The sequence below is a fragment of the Lepisosteus platostomus genome, chromosome 16, assembly GCF_059453375.1.
Source record: "Lepisosteus platostomus isolate fLepPlt1 chromosome 16, fLepPlt1.hap1, whole genome shotgun sequence".
Taxonomy (NCBI): domain Eukaryota; kingdom Metazoa; phylum Chordata; class Actinopteri; order Semionotiformes; family Lepisosteidae; genus Lepisosteus; species Lepisosteus platostomus.
The window spans coordinates 25,757,345-25,780,119 of NC_142626.1; the positions used below are offsets into that span (position 1 = coordinate 25,757,345).

Here is a 22,775-nt window from a genome sequence, read left to right on the forward strand (position 1 = left end):
TTCTGGAACCCAAAATTTGAAGCAGCAGTTATCTTCATCACCCTCATCCATGGACACTCTGAGATGGATAATGACATGATGTTGTATATTACTGCTGAGCTGGGTGCTGTAGTGAAGACTTGGACAGAAAGATGTGGAAGAGCTGTGCAGATGTTCAGCTGTGCTCCTGGCTTTTTCTCTGCAGGATGTCATGGTGTAAACTAACAGAGAGATGTTGTGAAGATCTGGCCTCTGCTCTTCAGTCTCAACACTCCAGTCTGAGAGAGCTGGATCTGAGTGGCAATAACCTGGGGGATTCAGGAGTGAAACTGGTGTCTGCAGCTCTGAGGGATCCCAACTGTAAATTAACAACACTGAGGTAAGTGAACACTGGTTATTTCTTTGTATTTTATTGTTTTATTTAAGTATGATTTTTGCCTTTTTCACATACATCCACACCTAGGAATTACAAAATAAAAAAGAAGCCAGGCATATACAGTACAAAGAATAAAAACTGCTATGGAATTTTATACAAGTTCTTGTTTGTAACTCTTGTTATTTCTTAACATCTCATTACTGAGAGATTCAATATGCAATCTTTCCTATTTTGCCCATCTTTTTTACATACACATATATATGTTGTTTTTGGTTTAGAATTCTGTGGGTAATATTCTTCATGTAACTTCATTCATAGAGTCCTTTTTCATTTGAACATTGATTTATTTCATGGCTGTGGTTCTGACAGTTCTAAACAAGTATCTTTCTGCCTCTGAAGGCCGTTCATCTGGTGTTTGTCCCAGAAGAAAAAGGACTCCTAACGTGGATTTTTTAAATATTTATTTTTCAGAATATTTCCCCAATTTATTTTCATACCAAAAACTGTTTAGGATATGCCAGGTGTTCCCAGCAGTTTATGTTTCTTCCAGTATTGAATATTAATTTTTACTCACATTTTCTCTCAATGAATGTGAATTGGTGGATTTATGCAGATTTATGCGGATTGGATTGGTTTTAGATTATTCAATTGCTGTGGAAGTGCCAATCTCCTTTTCTCATTTGCATCTAACTTTTAACTCTTGAGTATTCCCCCTCTGTTTTCTGATATTGTACATACTGTACATCTGAAAGGATGTCGGTCTGAAAGTTAGTTAGGTATGCAAAACTTATCTTTTGGTTAATTTCTCATTTTAGAGTCTCATTTACTTCTTCCAAGCCTTGACTGTCCCCAGTGTTTTCTCCTCTCTCTGTGCTTTGACCTTGCCTGTTTGACCACGTCTTGGAATGATCCCTGTGCTTTGAACCCTGCATGTTTAACGACTCTCCTTCAGACTCTCCCTGATGCTTTAATCAGTTCCTCTCAGCTCAACCCCTGCCTTGTCGATCGTGTCTCTAGTTTCACTTTCTCTTGCCTCCCCTGCTTGCGTCCAGCAGAGCCCGCACCTGGATGCAGTCTCCAGGTTACTGCTTCCATCAGCTCAGTGCAGGAGATATCACACTGGGGCCCTGGGTTCAATTTCAGACCCGGGGTGCTATCTGTGTGGAGTTTGTATGTTTTCACCATGTTTGTCTGGTGTTCCAGTTTTCCCCCACAGTCCACAAACATGATGGCAGGCTAATAGGCTTCTGGGAAAGCTGGCACTGGTGTGAGTGTGTGCCCTTTGATAGACTGGCATCCTGTCCAAGGTTCAATCCTGCCTTGTGTCCAGTGTTTCCTGGGACAGGCTCTGGGTAACTGTGACCCTGAACTGAATAATTGTTTATTGAAAGCAATGTTGATGGTTTTCAAATGCTACACTGCCTGCTTTGTCAGTTAGCTGACAGTAAAAACGTATCTCTTTAATGTCAGATAAAGTTACATTTCAGGGCAAACTTCAGTCTAGATTTATTTGGGAGGGTAGAAAACCTCATGTAAAACCTACAGCACCCAAGCTCTCCCAAATATACAGTCTTACTTCTGTGCAGCTCAGCTTATAAAGCTTTAATAACCTGAGTCACAGCTCAGCACAGAACCTATTCATCTCACTTAAAACTTCTCACTGCTTTCTTTCTTTATTCTTTTTTGCCACACAACAGGATTCAGTGGAATTTGTTTTCTGTACAGAAAAGAACACAGATGAGACTTGCTGTACATACAACATATACAGTACAGATTTCAATAAAACAGAAGACAGACAAACATCGTCACATACATATGTAAACAACTTTCCATGTAGCAGCATCATTATACAGTGGAATTCAGAGTTCAATGTGAATTCAGAGTTCCTATGGCAGTGGGAAAGTAGCTGAGGTTGAAGCGGGCGGTCCTTGAGAGGAGGGATCTGAAACGATTTCCAGAAGGGAGAAGTGGAAAGAGATTATGAGCTGGGTGAGAGGGGTCCGAGATGATTTTCTTGGTAGAAAGGTGAAATAGAAGGGAGTTCACAGCCAACAGCTTTTGCAGCTTTGGACACAATCCTTTCTAGTTTGCCTTTTGAGTAGTTATCCAAACTCCCATACCAGACTGTAATAGAGGTTGTCTGAACACTTTGGATTATGGCTGTGTAGAATTGAATGAGGAGTTGCCAGCTCACTCTGTTTTTTGAGTTGCCTAAGAAAAAACATCCTCTGCTGTGCTTTCTTGACTGGTACTCCATTTAAGATCACTGTTTATGTATGTACCCAGAAATTAAAGGTGTTTGTGGTCTCTATTGGATGATCATTAATGAAGATTGGAAGTATTTTGTCCTGGATGAGTCGGAAGTCAATGATGGCTTTCCTGGTTTAAGAAGCGTTGAGTATGATGATGTTGTCCAAACACTAGGCTGTTCCCCAGTCAATCTGCTTAACAAGTCTCATCATTATTCGAGATGAGGCCAACAATGGTTGTGTCATCTGCATATGTGAAAATCTTGACAGAGTCATCCTGAGATGTGAGGTTGTTTGTGAAAAGGGAAAAGAGCAATGGAGATAGGACACAGCCTTGGGGAGCATCTGTGCTGAGAGTCAGAGAACAAGATGTCCTGCTATTCACCCTGACAGTCTGTTGTGTTAAAAAGTCTGGAATCCAACGACACATAGCAGGGTTGATGTTCAAGTCATCAGGTTACTGAATAATTTATGTAGATTAATGGTATTGAATGCTGAGCTGCAATCCAAAAAAAAGGATGTTGGTATAGGAATTGGGCTTCTCCAAATGCTGAAGTATACAATGGAGAGCCAGGTTAATGGCGTCTTCGACAGACCTGTTGGCCCAGTAGGTAAACCGGTGAGGATCCAGCGGAGGAGATGTACAGTGCTTGAGGTGCTTTCATAGCCACCGAAGTCAGAGCAACTTGTCTGTAGTCGTTGAGGCAAGATATTTCTGAAGAGGTATTATAGGAATAGGTATTATAGTGGATATTTAAAAACTGAGAGTGATTTTCTGCTGAAGAAGTGAAGTATTATAAATGTTGGTAAACACAGGAGCCAGTTGATCAGCACAATAGCTGAGGGCTTCAGCTGACAAATTGTCTGGGCCTGTGGCTTTCCTTTTATTTTGTTTTTTGAAGATTGCTCTTACTTCGTCGTTATGGATGGAGGAAGGAGGAGGCAAAGGGGTATACGAAAATGAAGGTATTGAAGGGGCCTTCACATCAGGTTTTTCAAAGCGAGCATAAAACTGTTTGACTTTATTTGGGAGACTGGGGTCATCATCCAGTAAGGTGACGGGAGTTTTATTCCTTGTAGTTTGTCGTTTCCTGAATTTTCCTCCAAACTGTTCTTGAGTTGTTGTCAGCAAATTGTTCCTCTTGTTTTTTACTGTACTTGCTCTTAGCTTTCCTCAGTCCAGAGCGCAGTTTATATTTGGCTGAGATATATTCATGCCTGTTGCCCTTAATAAAAGCCTTGTTCTTACATCGTAAGTCTTGCAGTTCTTTTGAGCACCACAGTTTCTTGTTACTGTATGCCTTGAAAGTTTTTGTAGGAATGCATATCTCTTTGCAGAAACTTACATACTGTAGGATGTAACAATATCAGTGTCCCCAGATCCTCACTACCTTTTACAGATGCACTACAGAAAGCACACTGACAGGCTGCATCACAGTGTGGTATGTCAACTGCAGTGCTGCTGACCGCAAAGCCCTACAGCGGGTGGTGAAAACTGCCCAGTCCATCACTGGGGTTACCCTCCCATCTATTCAGGACATTTATGACAGATGGTGCTTGAGGAAAGCTCTAAGCATAATCAAAGACCCCACACACCCCAACTACAGACTTTATGATCTGCTACCATCTGGAAAACGGTACCGGAGCATTCGGGCCCGGACTACCAGACTCAGAGACAGTTTTTACCCCCGTACTATCAAACTGTTAAATTCCCAGCTTCTCACCTTCACTCTCACCTCACCTCTCACCTATGATCTGAACCTCACAGTGCCTTCTTCCTTTCTTTCTTACCAAAACCCCAAGCACACATTGTAAATCTGCCTCTACCATACATGTCAAAAGCTCACTCCCCATAATTTCTAACCCTTTATTTTATTCTGTTGATGCATATTTTTGCACATAACCTGTTACTTTTTTTGTTGTTTTGCACATTGCCTGTTGTTGTTTTTTGCACATCGTCTGTTGTTGTTTTTTGCACACTGCCTGTTGTATCTTTCTTTTGCTACACAATTGTATTGTTGTTGTTGTTGTTGTGTTTTTTTTCTCTTTGTACTACTTATGTCCGAGAGCTAGCTAAATAGCATTTCGTTATACCATATACCATGTATATGAGTGTAATGACAATAAACTTGTAACTCGTAACTCGTATTCATCCAAAGGGGCACAAGCAGAGCTAAATACATTCCAATCTGTACATTCAAAACACGCTCTCAGGCTTTCTATAGCTTTTGCGGACCAGACCTTGACTGTTTTAACTTTTGATTTGATATTTTTTCATTTTTGTTTATAAGTCGTGATAAGCAAAATTATTGCGTGATCTGATTTTTGAAGCGGTGCTTTAAAATAGGTGCGATAGACTGGGCCCAAGGTCCAGTAGCAGTGACCTAGTATTCTATCAGCTCTGGTAGGACAGTTAACTTGCTTTTTACACCTAATATAACTCAAATCATTATAAAAATAAATAAATTCTGCAATTTAAATCCAGTAATGCCAAAGAAAATAATTTGTATTGTGAAAAAAATAAAGAAAGGAATAGTCGTTTTGAGGGGTTGGGAGAAATAGCATGGGACCCTGACTTTAAACCACATAAAACAGATGTTTTAGTAATGATCATTGAGGGGCATAAGGAAGGTCTGGAACAAGACAGAATTACTGGAAGTACCTTCATTTCTTGCTGTCTTCATCCTTCCCAACAATGAGAGAGGCATCAGTTTCCATCTTTTGAAGTCTTTCTTAACCTGATTTTATAGCACCTTAGTTAAATTTTAATATGTTTTCTGGGTTTTGGGTAGCGCAGTTGAAAAACATTTTATTCTATTGTAAATTATATTTTTATTTCCAGGGATAAAGCCTTTTAAATACAAAAGGCTTTAATATCCTGTGAAATGCTTTTTGATGCTTTTTGTGGACCCAGATTTTTTCATTTTAGTTTTCAGTTTTTGTGTTTAAAGATGCAGTTTAGTGTAACAAGATAAGACCACTAGCCAAAAAGTCAATTTCCACCTGGAATGATGTTCTCTCAAACATTTTATATTATCTCTGGAATTAAAAAAAGTGATTATATAGTAGACGTATACAGTATACAGTAGAATCCTTAGATTCTTATATGTCTTACTGTGTCCTCTCACCAGACAGAAATATCCAGTACAACAAAACAAAAAACAAGAAAGAAAGAAATAAGTAAAGCTCATGGCCTTACAGTGCCTTTGAAATCCAGCGATCACTGTTGGAGATTGGTTGTGAAAATACCCTGATGTACTCTGTTACTTTTTGGAGATACTCCACTCCTTTGCCATTGAGCCTCTTCTATATCAGCTCCACTGGGTCAGCAAGAGTTTGTCCATCTCGGGCTGCCCTGATCCTACTATTCGGGACTCAGAGTACACTGATGACATTATGGTCATGGCTGGGGGAGAGCAGGATGTCAGGGCTCTGTAAAAAAAAATCCCTAGAGGACATTCAAGTGTTGTCATCAACTGCTCATGGCCCAGTCTTGTGTCCTGCTGAAACAAGCAGGAGACCTCAGACTCTCCCTGGTCCTCTTTCTACTGGACACCTGTGGGTTTGACCTGTCCCCACTGCCTTCTTTCCTCTTCAGTCTGCTGGAGGAGTGGAGCTGTCTGTGTGTGTGGAGAGAGGAGGAGACGCCCAGTCTGTCCTTGACTCCACAGTTTCTAATTCAGGGTAATGAGTGAGCCAGAGCCTATCCTAGCAAGCAATGGGCCCAACACAGGGTACTGGTTGTCAGTCCATCAGGGGGTCGACAGAGGAAACCAGTGTGAACACAGAGAGAACATAGTGTACAAACTCCAAGCAGACAGCTCCATAGGTCTGGAATTGAACTAGGGCCCTGGCACTGTGATACAGCCATATTAACCGCTGCTCCACTGCGTCTCCCCTCTTAAACAACCCATCAGCCACAATACAAGAATGGAGACAGAACTGGATCACTTTTTATTCTTCACCAGCAAACTGGTCTGAGCCAGTGTCCCCCAGTTACACCACCTGCTGGACATGGACCTGGGCTGCTGGCACTGTGTAGACTGGATGTGAGCTAATTTGGGACTATATTACTGCAGTGTACAGGCAGATATTCATGCCAGATTCTGTCTGACTACATCTTGGGGGATGCTGTTAAAGTAGGGTCATCTCCCTGAACATTCCTATAGTCTCGTGCTTTAGAGGAACGGTCTCTGGCCACAGCTGAGGGGAAAGATCTGTACAGGCTGTGCACCGATCTCAGCTGTTGTCTCTCCCTGACACTCCCTGGAAAATTGTGTGGGGATAGAGCCTGCCTGTGAAAGCCTGTACAGATTTCTCTCTGTGACCCAGCGGATAAAAATTAATGCCCTACTGCTGGTTACCACTAGAGGGTCCATGACACCAGCAATTACAGCCTTCTAACTTTCATCCCTGTGCGTAAAATGCTGTGCGTAAAATATTTATTATCTCATCTGAACCACTGATGTCTCAAATTGAGAGCCCTGTATTGAAAGTTCACGCGGCTGACTAAATTGTTCATCATAAAACTGTGCCGAAAGCTTAATATGCAGAGGCACACAACTTTTCTCTCTCTAACTTGAATTTTTGTTCTTATCTCGACACACCTTTATTGGTCACTTCTAAAATATTTATAGTAATATTTCACCCACATATTGATTCCACACTGGCACTGTCTCCTTCAGAGATATCAGACAGTAAGCCGGTGGACTCCGCACTCCCAAAAACCCACACATTGTCCCACCTCACTAATAAAAGCTGACAGCCCACAGTGGGAAGTCTTTTACGCTACAATTGTTGTCAAGCAGTTTGCGTCTGTTTTAGATCCAGCAGACAGAGTCTGTCTGTCCCTTCTGTAGCTCTGTGTGCATTTATGTAAATACTGTTAATATTTTTTTGTTGTTTTAGTAGTGTATGTGAATATAATATTAATGTAAATATACTGAGATTAAATGCAAGTTATATTGTAGTTCAACCGGGTTAAATAAACATGTCCTGTGCTCATTGAACTGGAGGGGGTGTGAGGCTACTTGTCCCGTGAGAAAAAAAAAAACTGGAAAGCGAGTATCAGGACAGCACTGTGGAGAGATCTGGAGTGTACGGATCGGCTAGTGTGTGCTGAGGGGGTGAGTTTAATTTTAATTAACAACTGGAGGAAAAGAGGAGAGATCATCTGGAAAAGAGAGAAACAGAAGGGACTGGATTGGGATTGGAAAAACGTCTGGAGATGATGTGTTAGGCATCCAGATTCATTCTCAAAGAAAACATTCGGGATCTGCGGAGTGCAGTGAAGAGGCAGCAAGTTTCTCAGTCATCAGGCTGTGAGTAAACCTGATTGGTTTACAGCTGAGAACAGTGTGCACAGGATAAAGATTTTTCTCGTTTGATTTATTGTAGTCAGAACTCAATATTTGAAAAAAAGTATGTGAAATAACTAGACTTTGGGATTCATCACTTCTCCTTTAGACGAGCACGCCAATGATTTTTTTCTTTTGGTTTAAGAGACTTGGTGAATTCCTTAAATTAAAATTTAAATTACAGAAAGTAAGGAGGATATTTGTTCATTGTAATATACTGGGCACAGAAACCTTGTGGAGTCATCTTGTGATTACTGGTAGAATTACAGTTGAAATTCCTGAAAAGCCTAATATAGTCACAGATTGATTCACAGCTGTTTCAGGTAGAGGCACTGCCAAATTAAAGGTTTCATTTTGTTGTGCAATTGACTGAAGTGGGGCAACACATTGGTTACATCAAGAACCTACAGTAGGTCTTCCCATGTATTATATACTGTATGAACTTAATGTTATACTTCTGGTTATGGTTACATTTCTGTGCTGGGAGTCAGGCACACTTCCACTGCTGTAGCACCTGCTCCTGTCTGACTCCCATGATGAGTCTCTTCTCTAACAGTAGACTGGCCTTCAGCAGCCCTGCTGTTGTGTTCAGGGTGAGTTATGTCAATAAGAAGAGAATTGTACCCAGTGCCTTTCTGCTGGGCCAGACCCAACTCCTCTTCTACAAGAGCAGGATAAACACAGTCTCAGGTGGAGGGTCTGTCGAGGAGGAGAGTGTTTGAGGGGTTGGTGGAGAGCAGGATCTCACTAGAATTCCTCTAGTTGGCAAACATTCGTTATTCATTATATTTGTTAGTTATGGAGCCACCTTCCCTCTCGCTGCCTGACTTGTTGCCATCTTTAACCTTTCCGTGTCCAGATCTCAGCAGGTGAGAGTAAGGAGACAAAGACAGAAGAAAAGAGAATCCCAGTTACAATACAAATATATCTTTGTGGTAAGGGGGAGTAAAACATCAGTATTTACGGCTAGTAATTAGAGTAAGATTTATAGTTGAAATTTTAGCCTAAATATAAAGTTAAAATCTCGACAAACAGTTATGTTGGAAATGCACAATTTTTGTGGAGCAGAAATACAAATAGAAAATAAATGCTTTTTGACATCTCAAATCAGTATCGATCAAGGTCTCCAAAACAAACAAGAAAAAGAGCATTTTCAGAGAGCAATTACTTTGTATTTATATAGAATAAGTCAGTGGTTCTCAAATTTTTTGGACCAAGTACCACCCCTGATCAAACCAAAGCATCCAACTACAACCTACAAGTCATCTTCTCATAGGAACCACAGAAAATCTCAATGACCAACATGAGCACGTGCACTCACACTCACACACACGTATAATAAAAATAGCACTGAGCACTTACCATTTCAGTGAGATGGGTCAGTCTATTTAGTCGAACAAAGCAGATGTGAATTCATTGGTTGAGCCTTGATACAATTCACAAGTTTGACAGCACATTCTAACAGATTTTAAATCCTCAGGCATTTTCTTGACGGCCAAGGCCTTGCGGTGGATGCTGCAGTGCGTCCACTTCATATCTGGAGCACTCTCTCTCTCTAATTCATGCAACTACACCGCTGTGTCTGCCTGTTATCACTCTAATACCGTCTTCACAAACTCCAACGCACTCTCTTCGATACATTCATTCAGAAGCTGAAATATGCGCTCTCCTGTAGTTTTTGTTGGTAGTTGCCTACCGAACAGAAAGTCCTCTTGGGACATGCCCTCAAACTCATATCTAACATAAATGTGCAAATTGGCCAAATCAACGGCATCTACAGACTCATCTAATTGCAGTGAAAAGCATCTGCTCATCGTAACATGCTCTATCAGAGTAATTTCGACATCATCTGCCATATCAATAATTGTACGAGTGACTGTGTCATTCGAAAGGGGCAGCAGGTTGAGCTGTTTAGCAGCTTTTTATCCACACATAATACATGTTACGTCACATCCCTGGAGAACTCACCGCCCTTAATCAACTCCTTCACATTCCAGTGCAGTTTCCAATTAACTAATCAGACACACCTTCTTCCACCCGCCTACTTAAACCAACCTGACACACCACTCCTTGCTCAGTATTGGGTTTTACCTAGCTAGAGCTTCCCCGTTCCCCGTTCCCCGTTCCCCGTTCCCCGTTCCCCGTTCCCCGTTCCCCGTTCCCCGAAGTTTTTATTTCATGCACGTGGGAGTGAAACACAGAGACGCTTGGTGTATTTTTCTCAGAATAACTTAGAACAGTTTTTAAATATTTTTCTGTTATCTGTCATGCTTTCCTGGGGTCACAAGATTGGTATTGTTCCAAAATCACGCATATTCTCCTACTTCCCTATTTGCTGCAGATAACTTTTTTAAATTCAATTGGTCATTTGTGTTCATATCACGCATTCCTATACAGTGGTATAGAATTACATAGTACCTCTTGTGTCCACTCAAGTATTAGCGTGCCCTGTATCATAGTACGTAGGCTGCGTATTTGACACACAAACTCATTTTATTTAATCAGAAAATATGAAAACCTGTCCCAATTTTTCAGTGCACACAACAATTTGGCTTACCACAGTTTGAGAACCATGGGAATAAGTGATTGTATTTATGAGCAATCTAATTTCTTATTCTTTTAAACAGTGAGATTTCAGCTGCAAAAGATCGCACCAAATACAGCACTAGCACTGCTTGCCATAGAAATTGAGGAAACAGTGAATTAAGCCATAATCCAATAATTCGGTGATCAGTAATAACAGTTTAAAATGTGCATAGATTAATGTAAACATGCTGGAAACTTCACAATTAAAGAGCTCTGTAGGACAAGAAACAAAAGGTAGAGAAAACATAAGCTTTTTAAGGGTGAAACTAAAATTCATGTCTAAAAGGTTAAGGCAAATTAAAATTCAGGACATAAAAAGTGTTAGAGGTGTAAATAAAGCTTTATATGAATTAATAGCAAACGTGGTTTCATGGAAGGCTTCTTAAATTGTTGAGTATTCAGGTCAATTGCGAGGGGAAAGATTTTTAAATATATTGTGTTAAAGCAAGTCAGGTTTTTTTTGCAACACATAAAATACATTTTTCTAAGAAAGTAATTAAGCTTGTCACTAATGGAACCACTAAATAAAGACAAATATAGAAATCTTATTTTTTTTATTCAATGTTGGTAGCAGGACGAATTTAGGACTCAGTAGCTGTCAAGTTAAAATCAGTGTATACTTTGTCGCAGAGTTGCTGCAAGAAGGTAACAGTGAAAACAGGTATTTAGAAATCACTCATTTCAAGAAGGACATTATAATTATAAATTTAACAGGATAGGGAAAGCACAGAAAATATGTACATTTAGATTGATCAGATCAGTATACAAAGCCATTTAGCAAAGAGGGTGTGAGAAGAGTGACAAACCAGTATAGTTTAGATCTTTTTTTCTTAACCAGGGAAAATCTGATCATGTTTCTCTATAACAATAATAATAAACTTTATTTTATGGAACAAGTAATAGGTTTATTCCATGCTAAAAAAAGAAGAAAGAAAACACAACGTTTCGGCCGTGGAGCCTTCTTCAGGTGTGAAGAAGGCTCCACGGCCAAAACGTTGTGTTTTCTTTTTTCTGTTTTTCAGCATGGAATAAATCTATTACTTGTTCCTTTGCAGCCCACGCATGCTGACACAGCTACCCACCTGAACTTTATTTTATGTAGTACATATCTAAGCATCTTAAAATAATATAGCAGGTGTAAAAACAGTTATGAGGACCACAAATTACAAAGTAAATACAAATAAGAAAGACAAACAGTTAGAAGTGCTACCAAAGTTAGAAAATGAAGCAGATACAGACACTAAAAAACAGTTTATATTTAAATGCACTCAGGGTGGATGACTCTGATATCACTGGGGATACAAATCCAGAGCTCTGGGGTGTAGCTAGAGAAGACCCTGTCACCCACAGAATGTAGATATTCTTGAGGACAGCTAGAAGACCAGAGTCAGATGAATGAAGGTTGCAAAGTGGGGAGTAGAGATAATAAGCCAGACAGGTACTGAATGAGGATGAGGATTTTGAAGTTTACTCAAAATCTGATAGGAACCCAGTGCAAGGATTTGAAGATAGGCGTAATGCAAACCGATCAGGATTCTGGCTGTCAAATTCTGAATATTTTGGAGATTGCTCGGTGTGGATTTAATTACCCCAGTTAACAGGATGTGCAGTCATCAATTCTAGAAAAAGAAGCCCTTCTGGTTTCTCTAGTTCCCTTTAAATAAACTAAATCAGTGTGATGTTCCACAATGAAGCTTTTTTTAATGCTACATGGCTGGTATTTACATATGATGTGTGTGATTTAAACCAATTAAGACAAGCAGTTTTTGAGGATTTAAGTTAGGCTGAGCTATTGCAGGGTGCAAAGCATTAGGAGTTTTTTGTAGGCTAGTAACAGCGTGTCTGAAGAGCTCTTGCAAAAAAAACAACATATGCAAAATAACAGCATACAGGTATATTAGAAATAAATGCAAGGTATATGGATATTCAAGGTATGGTTAGAGATGCCAGTTTGCAGACACTGAAGGAGAAGGATGGAAAGGTTGAAAAAGAAGCAAGGGAGGATGTATGGACAAAAGATCTGCTAGCGGTAGAGTTAAGAAAGTAAGAGGAGCTTTGAACAGTGAGGAAGAAATAAATGAACAACTGAGAAGGTGGAATGTGGACCTGAAACTTCCTGTAGTTACAGTATAGTTGAAATGAAGAATGAAGAGAAGTTGAGACAGGGATGAAAATTACAATGGGATTTTCAGTTTCTCAAAGTAGTAGAAAAGGTTTAATCTAGACTAAATGAAAGTGTTATCTGCAGGCTGCAAAATATTGCAGGTACAGTACAATTAGACAAAGATTGTTTGTTACCATGTGGTAGATGAAAAGGTACAGATTAAAAGTAAGTTCTCATGGAGCATGTTAAGACTAGAGATGTACAGTAGGTAGGAAAAAGATAATTTGGGGAAAGTTGAGGAATACACTGATGACAAGGATACTTCCTAAGAGGGTTAGGCATGCTTTTGACAAATGGACAGGAGATGTTACAGACTGCAGAGGAAGATGATAAAGTTAACAGACTGTATGTTTACATAGTTACTGAAATGAGGATTGTATTTTAGATTTTGTGAAATTGCTAGCATTCAACTGTGTGTTGGGTGTAGATAAATTGAAGGAATGAGCAAACATAGCTGATGCTGATCCAGAGCCATTATCTGAAGATATTTATATTTAGAGGCAATTTGTTTAAGTACAGACTAAATACAAATACCAGAGAAGTGGAAAAGCTGTTTTGTTAAGCCAGCAGTATAAAATAATGTATCCTGTGAGATCCTGCCATATCATAGTGGGTTTAATCCCTCTGTATAGTTACACAATTCCTTTAGTTCCATCCATTTTCTAATCTCTTTATCCAATACAGGGGAGCTGGAGCCTATCCCAGCAAACAACGGACACAAGGCAGAATATACTCAGAATACATCACAGGGCAGACAAACAGACAGAAACACACACACACATCAGGACCAGTATTCCCATAAGACAAGTCACTGACCAGTATGTAGGTATCTGTACAGTACCTGGATAAAACCCACTTGAACCCAGAGTGAACATGCAAACTCCACACATACTGTACCTCAGGAATTGAACCTGGGGTCCCAGCACTGCAAGATAGCCATACTAACCACTTCACCACCATTAGAAATGGATGGATATCTTTCTAGTTCACAGATTTGCATGCATTATTTAATTTTGAAAGCCACTGAGAAATCTGGTGCTATTTATGAAAAAGCTTACAAAAAGCATGCTTAACACTGCCACCCTATTCCTTAGTTAATACATTTAGTTGTTATAAACAGTTAAGACTGTTATTAATTGTTGATAGCAAAATATTGCTATACAAAATACTAATTTTGTATTTTACTTATTTCCCAAAACTCAGATTTAACGTACATTTGAACAATGACTTGTATTTCAAATATTGAACTAAGTTAGACATAACTTTCAGAAATACAATCGAGAATAGTTTTGTGGTATTTGTTTTGATGACACTTTGCTTAAATTATAAAAACCTAAAGGGGATTAAAATCTATAATATTTCCATGTTATGTCATTAGGAAGTACAATACGCTCCTGCTTTGTTTAAACAATGGTTTAAAAATAGATCTTATTGGTGAGAAAGTAGCTATCCTTAATGATAATTAAAGGATTTAGAAGTCAAAGGAAATGATTTACATTGCTTAATTTTAAAATCTAAATTATAAAGGCAGACGCGATCTGTGCCTTAGGCATTCCAGGCTGCAGATGGCTCATTCTGTATTACAGAGCTCCGCGCCTCCTCCCTCTCTCAGTGCCGCTGCTTCTCTGACGCAGCGCAGTGGACGGGGAGATATTTTCCCAGCCTCTGATTGGAAAAAAAGACCCACTGATCTGCTTCATACCATAGGAAGATAGTAGAATATGATGTTCATGAAATTCAAGTGTTTTAAGTGTTTAATTAAAAAGTTATTTACCAAGTTTACAAACTGATCATGAGGAAGAAAAATCACCCTGTTTTTGAGCACAAAAAAAGTTTTTTTTAACTAAACTCATTTTTTATAGCTTTTAAAGTCATGCAATTCCTAAGTTAGGCAGGGTCACGTCATTGTTTCTTATTTTATATTGTTTTATAACTGGTGCCTGCAGTTGAACTGTAGAGATTCTTGTGTGATGGTGTCGGTGTGTTTTGACTATGTTACGTGTGAGAGTACTGTATGTGTAGAGAGTCATGTGTAAAAAGTGTGCAGTGATGTATATTTTTGGGAGGGACAAGGGTTGTTTAGTTTCATTATTGTTACATTTTTTTTCTTTTTAGTGGGATTTGTATAAGTATATAGGGGTTGTGTGTGTGTATGCTGTTTACTGCTTCACATTATTATTGTTTATTATTTTTATTTTATGTGTTGTCATGCTTAAAACCCTGGTAGTTTTTTTCTTCAAATGGGAATGTTGTTTTTCTCAACATATCTACAAGCAACAATAATAAAATCTCCAGTTGACTTACTCCAATGTTGATAATTTACATTGGGATTAATAAACTATTTGAAGAAAAACAACAACAACAACAACAACAACAACACTATAACTAACTAAAAATAATTATAAGAAGATGACATAATAAAAAATATAATAATAAATGTGAAGCAATTTTTATTATGGTTAAAAGTCAAAGTCTTTCTGTTTCCCTTTTCATTGTAGCTCCATGTGTCTCCCTGTTTCCCACTGTCTCCCTTCCTGACAGTTTCTTATCATCTTTCTTGTTCCTTCTGGAGCCCAAAATTTGAAGCAGCTGTTATCTTCATCATCCTCATCCATGGATACTCTGAGATGGATAATGACATGATGTTGTATATTACTGCTGAGCTGGGTGCTGTAGTGAAGACTTAGAAAGAAAGATGTGGATGAGCTGTGCAGATGTTCAGCTGTGCTCCTGTCTTTGTGTTTGCAGGATGGTGAAATGTGAACTAACAGAGAGATGTTGTGAAGATCTGGCCTCTGCTCTTCAGTCTCAACACTCCAGTCTGAGAGAGCTGGATCTGAGTCACAATAACCTGGGGGATTCAGGTGTGAAACTGCTGTCTGCAGCTCCGAGGGATCCCAACTGTAAATTAATAACACTGCGGTAAGTGAACACTGGTTATTTCTTTGTATGTTATTGTTTTATTTAGATATCCTGAGACACACAATATTCCCTGTTCACATGCATTAGAAAAATACATCGGAAGTGTAACGTTGCCATAGCCAAAATGTAAATGTAGTGGCTCTCTGAAGGCACCAGTTCTGTAGGGTTTGGGCATTTACTGTGACAATTATTAATTGTAGCAGTAAATCACAAAGTTAATTCTTTTGATGGCTTTAGAATCCAACCATGCGACATAACTCAAACAACGCACACACACAGGTACTAATACACGAGGATACATTTATTAATACATAAAATATGCATATAAACCTAACAGTTCTTATCGAGAGGGTTATCAGAATACAAAAGGTATATATTCAATCAGTTACGAAGTGTTACACATATCAAGAGGACATACGTTCAGTATATCATTCATTTAGACCGTTTCGTAAATGCACTTGGTTATAACTTCTACATTAGATACTCAAAACAAGTACATAACTCTTAGGAATTAAATTGATATCAACTGGTTGGGATAACAATTGAATTCTCGAGCTGTAATGCATTGAAGTTGAATACTCATCCAATTTCTGGGGTTTCAGATCTCCTGCGGGCACAAAGAAACAGTTGCAGGCTGTTGCTGTCCAATCCGCGCTCTCTGGCTCCGTGCCAGGCTGTGCTGTGCGGCTTGCGATGGTGCGCTGCTGATGCTCACTGACCGGCTAGTTAGTGTTGGCTTTAACTAGCAAAGTTTGTGCACAGGAGAAAAGATGACTGTGGGTCCCAGCAAGTCAGGAAGAGGACCGGTTCGTTCCTGATGAAGAGCTAGTTCTGAATAGTGATTCAGCTGTCCACAGTTCCGACCTGTTCACGAGGCTTGCTGCTGATGCTAACCTCGGGTGGATCCTCTGGTTACTCTCTGGCAACCTCCGCTCTAGACTCTTAGAACAAAGGAAAGTTCTGGCACTCGGACACACTGGCCGTTCCGTGGTTGTCCGGGCTGAGTCTCAGGATGGTCAGGAGGCGCGCTGCGAGAATGTCCTGCCCTTGGGAGCCTTCTGCTCCTGGGCTGTCCTGCCCTGGAATTCTCCTTTGAATTCCCTTTAGAAAAGTCCACAGAAGTCCACTCCTGAATCTCACAGGCTCTCTGTGTTGCCTGTTTTTACCTGGAGGAACTTCAGCTCGTTGATTGGCTGAAAGTTCCATGGGCATCAGAGTCCCACGTGGGTTACTCAGCCCTACCAGTCCCTGATTGGTTGATCAAGGTGAGATATGAGTCACTTACTCCTGACACTTAGGAATGCAGTCCAGATGTCCATCTGGCACTCCCTAGACAGATAGGCGCCAATGGATGACCATTGATCATGATAGCCAGGCTTAGCTAAGTGCATTCCCCTTTGGGAGCTGTCCTAGGAAACCTTAAATCAGCCTGAATGAATAGTTTCTCTGTGGCTGCACCACAGAGATGAACAGAGAAATGGGGCCTCATTTGGGAAGGCTCAGAACACTTAATTCTTCCTTATTAATAAGCCTCGCCGCTACAGAAGTATAGAACAAAAAGAAGGGGGGCATCTAGAAAGACAAATAACTGCTACGCAGTTTTATACAAGTTCTTGTTTGTGACTGTTGTTCTTTGTTAATATCTCATTACTGAGAAACTCAACATGCAATCTTTCACATTTTGCCCATCTTTTTTACACATTTGTATGTTGTGGTTGATTTATAATTCTGTGGGTAATAATGAGATTTCATTCATAGAGTCCGTCTAAATTCGAACACAAGGAGTCACTTTCTTCTGCCTGCCCTGCTTGCTTCCAGCAGAACAAAGCAAAGAATTATGAAAATAAATTCTGCAATTTAAATTCAGTAATCACAAGAATTTGTATTGTGAAAAAAAGAAAGAAATAGTCATTTTGATGGGTTTATAGAAATAGTGTAGCGGAGCTAGTTTGGATATGGTGATGTTATTGCCCCCCTTCGCGTAGCAGGGACCTCAGCCGCCTGGGATGAGGGAGGTCTCCTTTAGCTCATGCGACTGGTTCCCTGTTGCATTACCCCGGAGACCCAGGTATGCAACCCAGGTGTTGCAGGACAAACCGGCAGGGTGGAGCAGAGGGGGACATGAGCCCACGTGGAACCACGACATCACAATAGTATGGGACCCTGACTTTAAACCACATAAAATAGATGTTTTAGTAATGGTCATTGAGAGGCATAAGGAAGGTCTGGAACAAGACAGAAATCCTGGAAGTACCTTCATTCTTGCCGTCTTCATCCTTCTCAACAATTAGACAGGCAGCAGTTTCCATCTATAGACGTTTTGCTTCAGTGGATTTTCTAGCACCTCTTAATTACATTTTAATATGTTTTCTAGGTTTCTGAATATTGCAGTTGCTCAACATTTTATCTTATCCCAATCCTATTGTAAATTAAATTTATTTTTGACCTCCAGGGATATAGATTCCCCAATAACATTGCTTCAGAATCAATCCCTATTCTGAAAAGTTGGTGTAGTCTGTGATTACATCTGTGAGAACAGGAAAATATTAATTTTGGCTGTATATAATAACATCATCTTTATAAAGAGCCTGATTGTTTGTTCTTCCTGCTATATCACCTCCCTCTGTTTCCTTGTGTTGTCTTATATGCTAAGAGAATAGATCAGCGGTGTTGTAACAGAAAGAACAAGGTTCTGGATCCCGAGATGAAGTTAAACAGATGAGTTTATTGCATGCAAGGAACAATAAAGCTGAAGTATTGTTCAAAGTGCCGGTACAAACATTAGGCTTATATAGTCCTTCCTTGCTGCTTCGGACGTCATTCGGTGTTATGGTAAAGAGGGGGGTCATGGTATTTGGCCAGTTAAGAGACCCTGGCCAAATGGTCAGTTTAAGATTACACCCAGGGGGGTTCCTAACTTGCATCTGGAATCCTTATCAGTTAACCCCCTTTCCTGCCATAAACCCCTGTTGCTTAGAAGTCTAATTTTCAGGCAGAACTGACTTAAGTTAACCCTTTTTATATCTTGTGTCTTACTTCATTCCCCCCTTATAAAATATGGCATACGTCAGGACTGCCTATTTTTTACACATACAATGTCAGGGCAGATCTTTCCTTTTTAGATGTACAGGCATGCATTACCATGACATTGTGCGTTCCACGGTTACAACAAGATGTGATTGATGTTTTTGTACAAGTGATAGTTACAATTATACATATAAAACAATCCTAATCCTACAAATACATAAAGTCCTACCCCAGGACCCAAACGCAGACCTCAGCCATGTGGAGATCTATCGTCAGGATCTTGGAATACCAATATTGACCCAACTCCGATTATAATTTTTTGGCTGATAGATATGCCAACACCCAGAATGTATTGATACCATATCCCCAATAATGCTTCTCAGGCCTAACAAGCACACTGTTGGTCTTAGGAAGCATCAGACACAGAAACGGTAACATCCTTCTTTCTGTTCACTCAGTCTCTGGTGCCGTAGCTCGGTGAAAGTGCGATGCGTGGGTCCAGCGATCTCATCCTGTCACTCAGATGGCACAGTCAGTAGTCAGTGGCACTTGATATTCCCTCCCAGCAGGATTGCAACATCTTGCAGGGTATCTCTTCTTCACCTACACCCACTCGCCAGGTATCCGGTCGTGTCTCCCCTCTACTGGAGGTCCCCAAGCGTCCAGCACCTGTTCACAAGCCCTGTGCACCGCTTCAGTTAACAAACCTACGATACTGTAATAGAGAGTTAGTAAATTCAACAGTCCGTTAGCCAAACTTAGCCTCCAGGGAGTTTCTTTGGTTGCCCGTGATGACCTCAAATGGGCTCAGTCTCACAGTTCTGTTTGCTCCAGCCCGCAAACTGCACAGGACCACAGTTAGAGCATCTACCCACGGTGTTCCTTCGGTTGATATTTCCTTTGTTGGTCTTTTAGACTGTGGGTGATGGGGGCAATGTAACTTACACCTAACCCCAATGAGGCGATTACAACCTGGCACACCTTCCCAGTGTAGTATGCCCCTAGATCAGTATCCAAGGGGAAGGGCAGTCCGCACCAAGGAATCATCTTTGTCATACACCTGGGTATCCGCCAGCCCCCACCCCATCATCATACAACCCCACATTCTTTACACATTTTCTAACCACTGTTGTAACAGAAGGAATAAGGTTCTGGATCCCAAGATGAAGTAAAACAGATGAGTTTATTGCATGCAAGGAACAATAAAGCCGAAGTCTTGTTTCCCGCAAGAAACAACAAAACTGAAGTATTGTTCCCCGTACCGGTACAAACTTTTGGGTTATATAGTATCTTCTTCTCCGTTTCTGACGTCACTCGGTCTGATGGTAAAGAGGGGGGTTCATGGTATTTGGCCAGTTTACGAGGTCCTGGCCAAATGGTCAGTTTAAGATTACACCCAGGGGGGTTCCTAGCTTGCATCTGGAATCCTTATCAGTTAACCCCCTTTCCTGCCATAAACCCCAGCTTGTGACTTAGAAGTCTAAACCTCATACAGAAAGGATTAAATTCAAACACCCGTCTTCACATCTTTCTTCACCACTATTAAAAATCTATTAAAGTCCTCAACCTGAATTCTCTCTTTTCCCCAATAGAAGTTTCACAGGAGTCTCAGACTCCTGCTCTTCCAGTGCCGCTCGCCTGGCATCTGCATCTGCGCAGTTGTTACCTTGAGTTACTGGAATTCTTTATTTTTTGTGTTATTTACACCTTACTTCAGCTGCTTCAGTCGGCAGCTGTAAAACTACAAATCAGTTCAGAGACAAATCCATTATTCTTAACTGGAGTCCCTACCGTTGTGAGAGAATCCTATTTCTCCATAGCCATCCAGAATTGCGGCCTACATGCAACAAATACATACATTATATACATATACAGTAACCCTTTATCATCTTTCTTTTTACAATTTTCCATCAGTGCTCTAAACTGGCTTGCTGCGCTGAGGCAGTGGAGGGACATTTTTCCAATCGTTAGCACCTCGAATTCTGTTGTAACAGCTCAGCCTGTTCTCTGTTCTTCCTCATGCATCAGAGAGGACCCATCAGTAAACAGTATTACATTTTCTTAAAATTTTCACAGTCCCCCACCTTTTGGCTACAACATCTAATGGTATAATAGTGCCTACCTTCATGCTCCTGCGTCAGCACAGCTGCCCAGAACCCTTTTTCCACACTTACATACAAAGGAATGGTTGATCCATTTGAGGAAACCCCAGTCTCAGCACCTGTAAGAGAGCTTATTTCAAATTATTACAGGCGGCTTTTGCTGCTGGAACCAAGGCAATCTTGTCCTTGTACTGCACTCCCCCCTTAAGCAGATCCGTTAAAAGTTGTGCTCACCTCGTAAAAACATTGCACCCAGGCCCTATTAAAATTACACAATGCTAGACACAAAAGGGCCTTATCATAACTGCTTACTATTAGACACTCTAAAGCTGAAGCAACTCAGACTTGTGGGTTTCCTCGTCAGGGGAAGCACTCAGAATACCATCAACATACTGAGTGATCACAGTCAGTTGAAGCCACGTGATACCCTGTTCTGGTTAGTCGTTCTTTGTAATGCATAATATTCCAACCAAATAGATCTGGGATAAAACCACCCACATTCACGTGATAAGTGCACGTGAATGTTAAAATCTGGTACTCAGCAAGTAAAACTTGCTGCCCCAATACTCCTGTGGTCACCTGCCGTCTCCCCATATACATTACTCTATAGCACACTGTGAAGTGAGACAAGCATGACAGTAGTGCTCCAGTATCCCATAACAGAGAAACTGACACCCCATTTACAGTACATTTTAGGTTTAACTCCTTTTATGCACTGGACTGGGACAGACTTAGGGAGGCTACAAGGGATCTAATCGTTAGGTAAACAGATCTTCTCACAAGATTGTTTATTCTCCCCAGTCTCGATTCTAAACCTACAGCGTTTCAGCATGTCTGGTTTTGAGACATTCGAATAATTCCAACTTGTTTCCACTATTACAACTTATTGTATATACATACAAAAACTGTTTATCTAACTCCTTTTACGTCCACCTGTACTGTACTTATACGTTTCAGACGCTCTTATATTTTCCAATCTCCTTAAGTTGATTTTCGTCAAGTCTCTTTAGTTATGTCTCTAGCCAGTCCCGCTGGCTAAACACACTCGCACCGTTATTTAGTATACCAAAACTCACAGTTACACACATACATGCCGGCACACAAATTCATAAAACACACATACACATCAAGAATATATTTTTCTCTTCGTACTACAATGTACTGTATTCTTGTTTCACTTCTACATGAATCCTTTTAATTCCTGAAGTGCACTCCAGGTTCGCTGCATTCCTAATTTCTGATGCGGTACTTTAGCCCACCGGTCAATATCTTCCGGTTTTGGATTTGATTGTATGGAGGAATCAGGGAAGGCAGGTGTGAGTGCGGACCCCCTCGACGGGGTGCGAGACAGTTAGAGTGACGCTGTCATCAACAGCGCCAGCCCCCACTACATCAAGTACTTTCCCACTTCGGGTGAGAGTACAGATCTGCGGGCGCCCTCCCTTTAAGACGGGAGTCCCTGTTCCGTCTCCATCACACTCGTACCAGGTGTCATCCCACTCAGACCCCCCGTCTCCATATGGTCACTGTGGGAATTGATCCCAATTATTTTCATTTCCTTCCTGTCTGTTCCCCTATGGGAGAGCAGGGTATAATTTAGTTGACGGTTGTAACACATTAACTAGTGCAGTGCGACCAGGAACTAATTCTTCCTTTAGTTTCTGATTCTCCTGCACTGCCTCTTTTCGCTTTTGTTCATACTCTTTCGTAGCGAGTAAAGTATCTTTTCTCTCGGGTTTTTGTTTTTCCTGTAAACACACTTTTAAGTAGTCATGTCCCAATTTCTCTTTTTTTTCTCATGTATCTGCCAACACTGGTGTCGGCTGTACACCAGGGTGGCAGCTACATCCTTGTGCTTTTGCCAATCAATACGCATATGCTTTCTTTACAGGCGTCTTCGCCCCAAACTCCCTCTGACAAACTCAGCTTTTCTCATATTTTTCTCCTTCTTTTCCGTCAACTTGCACTTTTCCGATATATAAACGGACCCTTCCACAAACTTTCTCAAACCAT

At 40.5% G+C, this 22,775-nt stretch overlaps 2 protein-coding genes across 25 annotated transcripts in view; one reads left to right on the forward strand and one right to left on the reverse strand.

The window, feature by feature from the left end:
- The window catches only part of LOC148647083 (NACHT, LRR and PYD domains-containing protein 3-like), a 1,669,284-nt gene that overhangs the window by 1,562,606 nt on the left and 83,903 nt on the right, over nt 1-22,775 (reverse strand). The gene's annotated exons all lie outside the window — the stretch shown is intronic.
- LOC148647098 (ribonuclease inhibitor-like) overlaps nt 1-22,775 on the forward strand; it is a 465,740-nt gene that overhangs the window by 326,433 nt on the left and 116,532 nt on the right. For all 8 annotated transcript variants that reach the window (XM_088609322.1, XM_088609323.1, XM_088609324.1 and 5 more), the window contains 2 exons: nt 185-358; nt 15,460-15,633. In XM_088609322.1, coding sequence (XP_088465448.1) covers nt 185-358; nt 15,460-15,633 — 348 coding nt within the window. The remainder of the gene's footprint in view (nt 1-184; nt 359-15,459; nt 15,634-22,775) is intronic.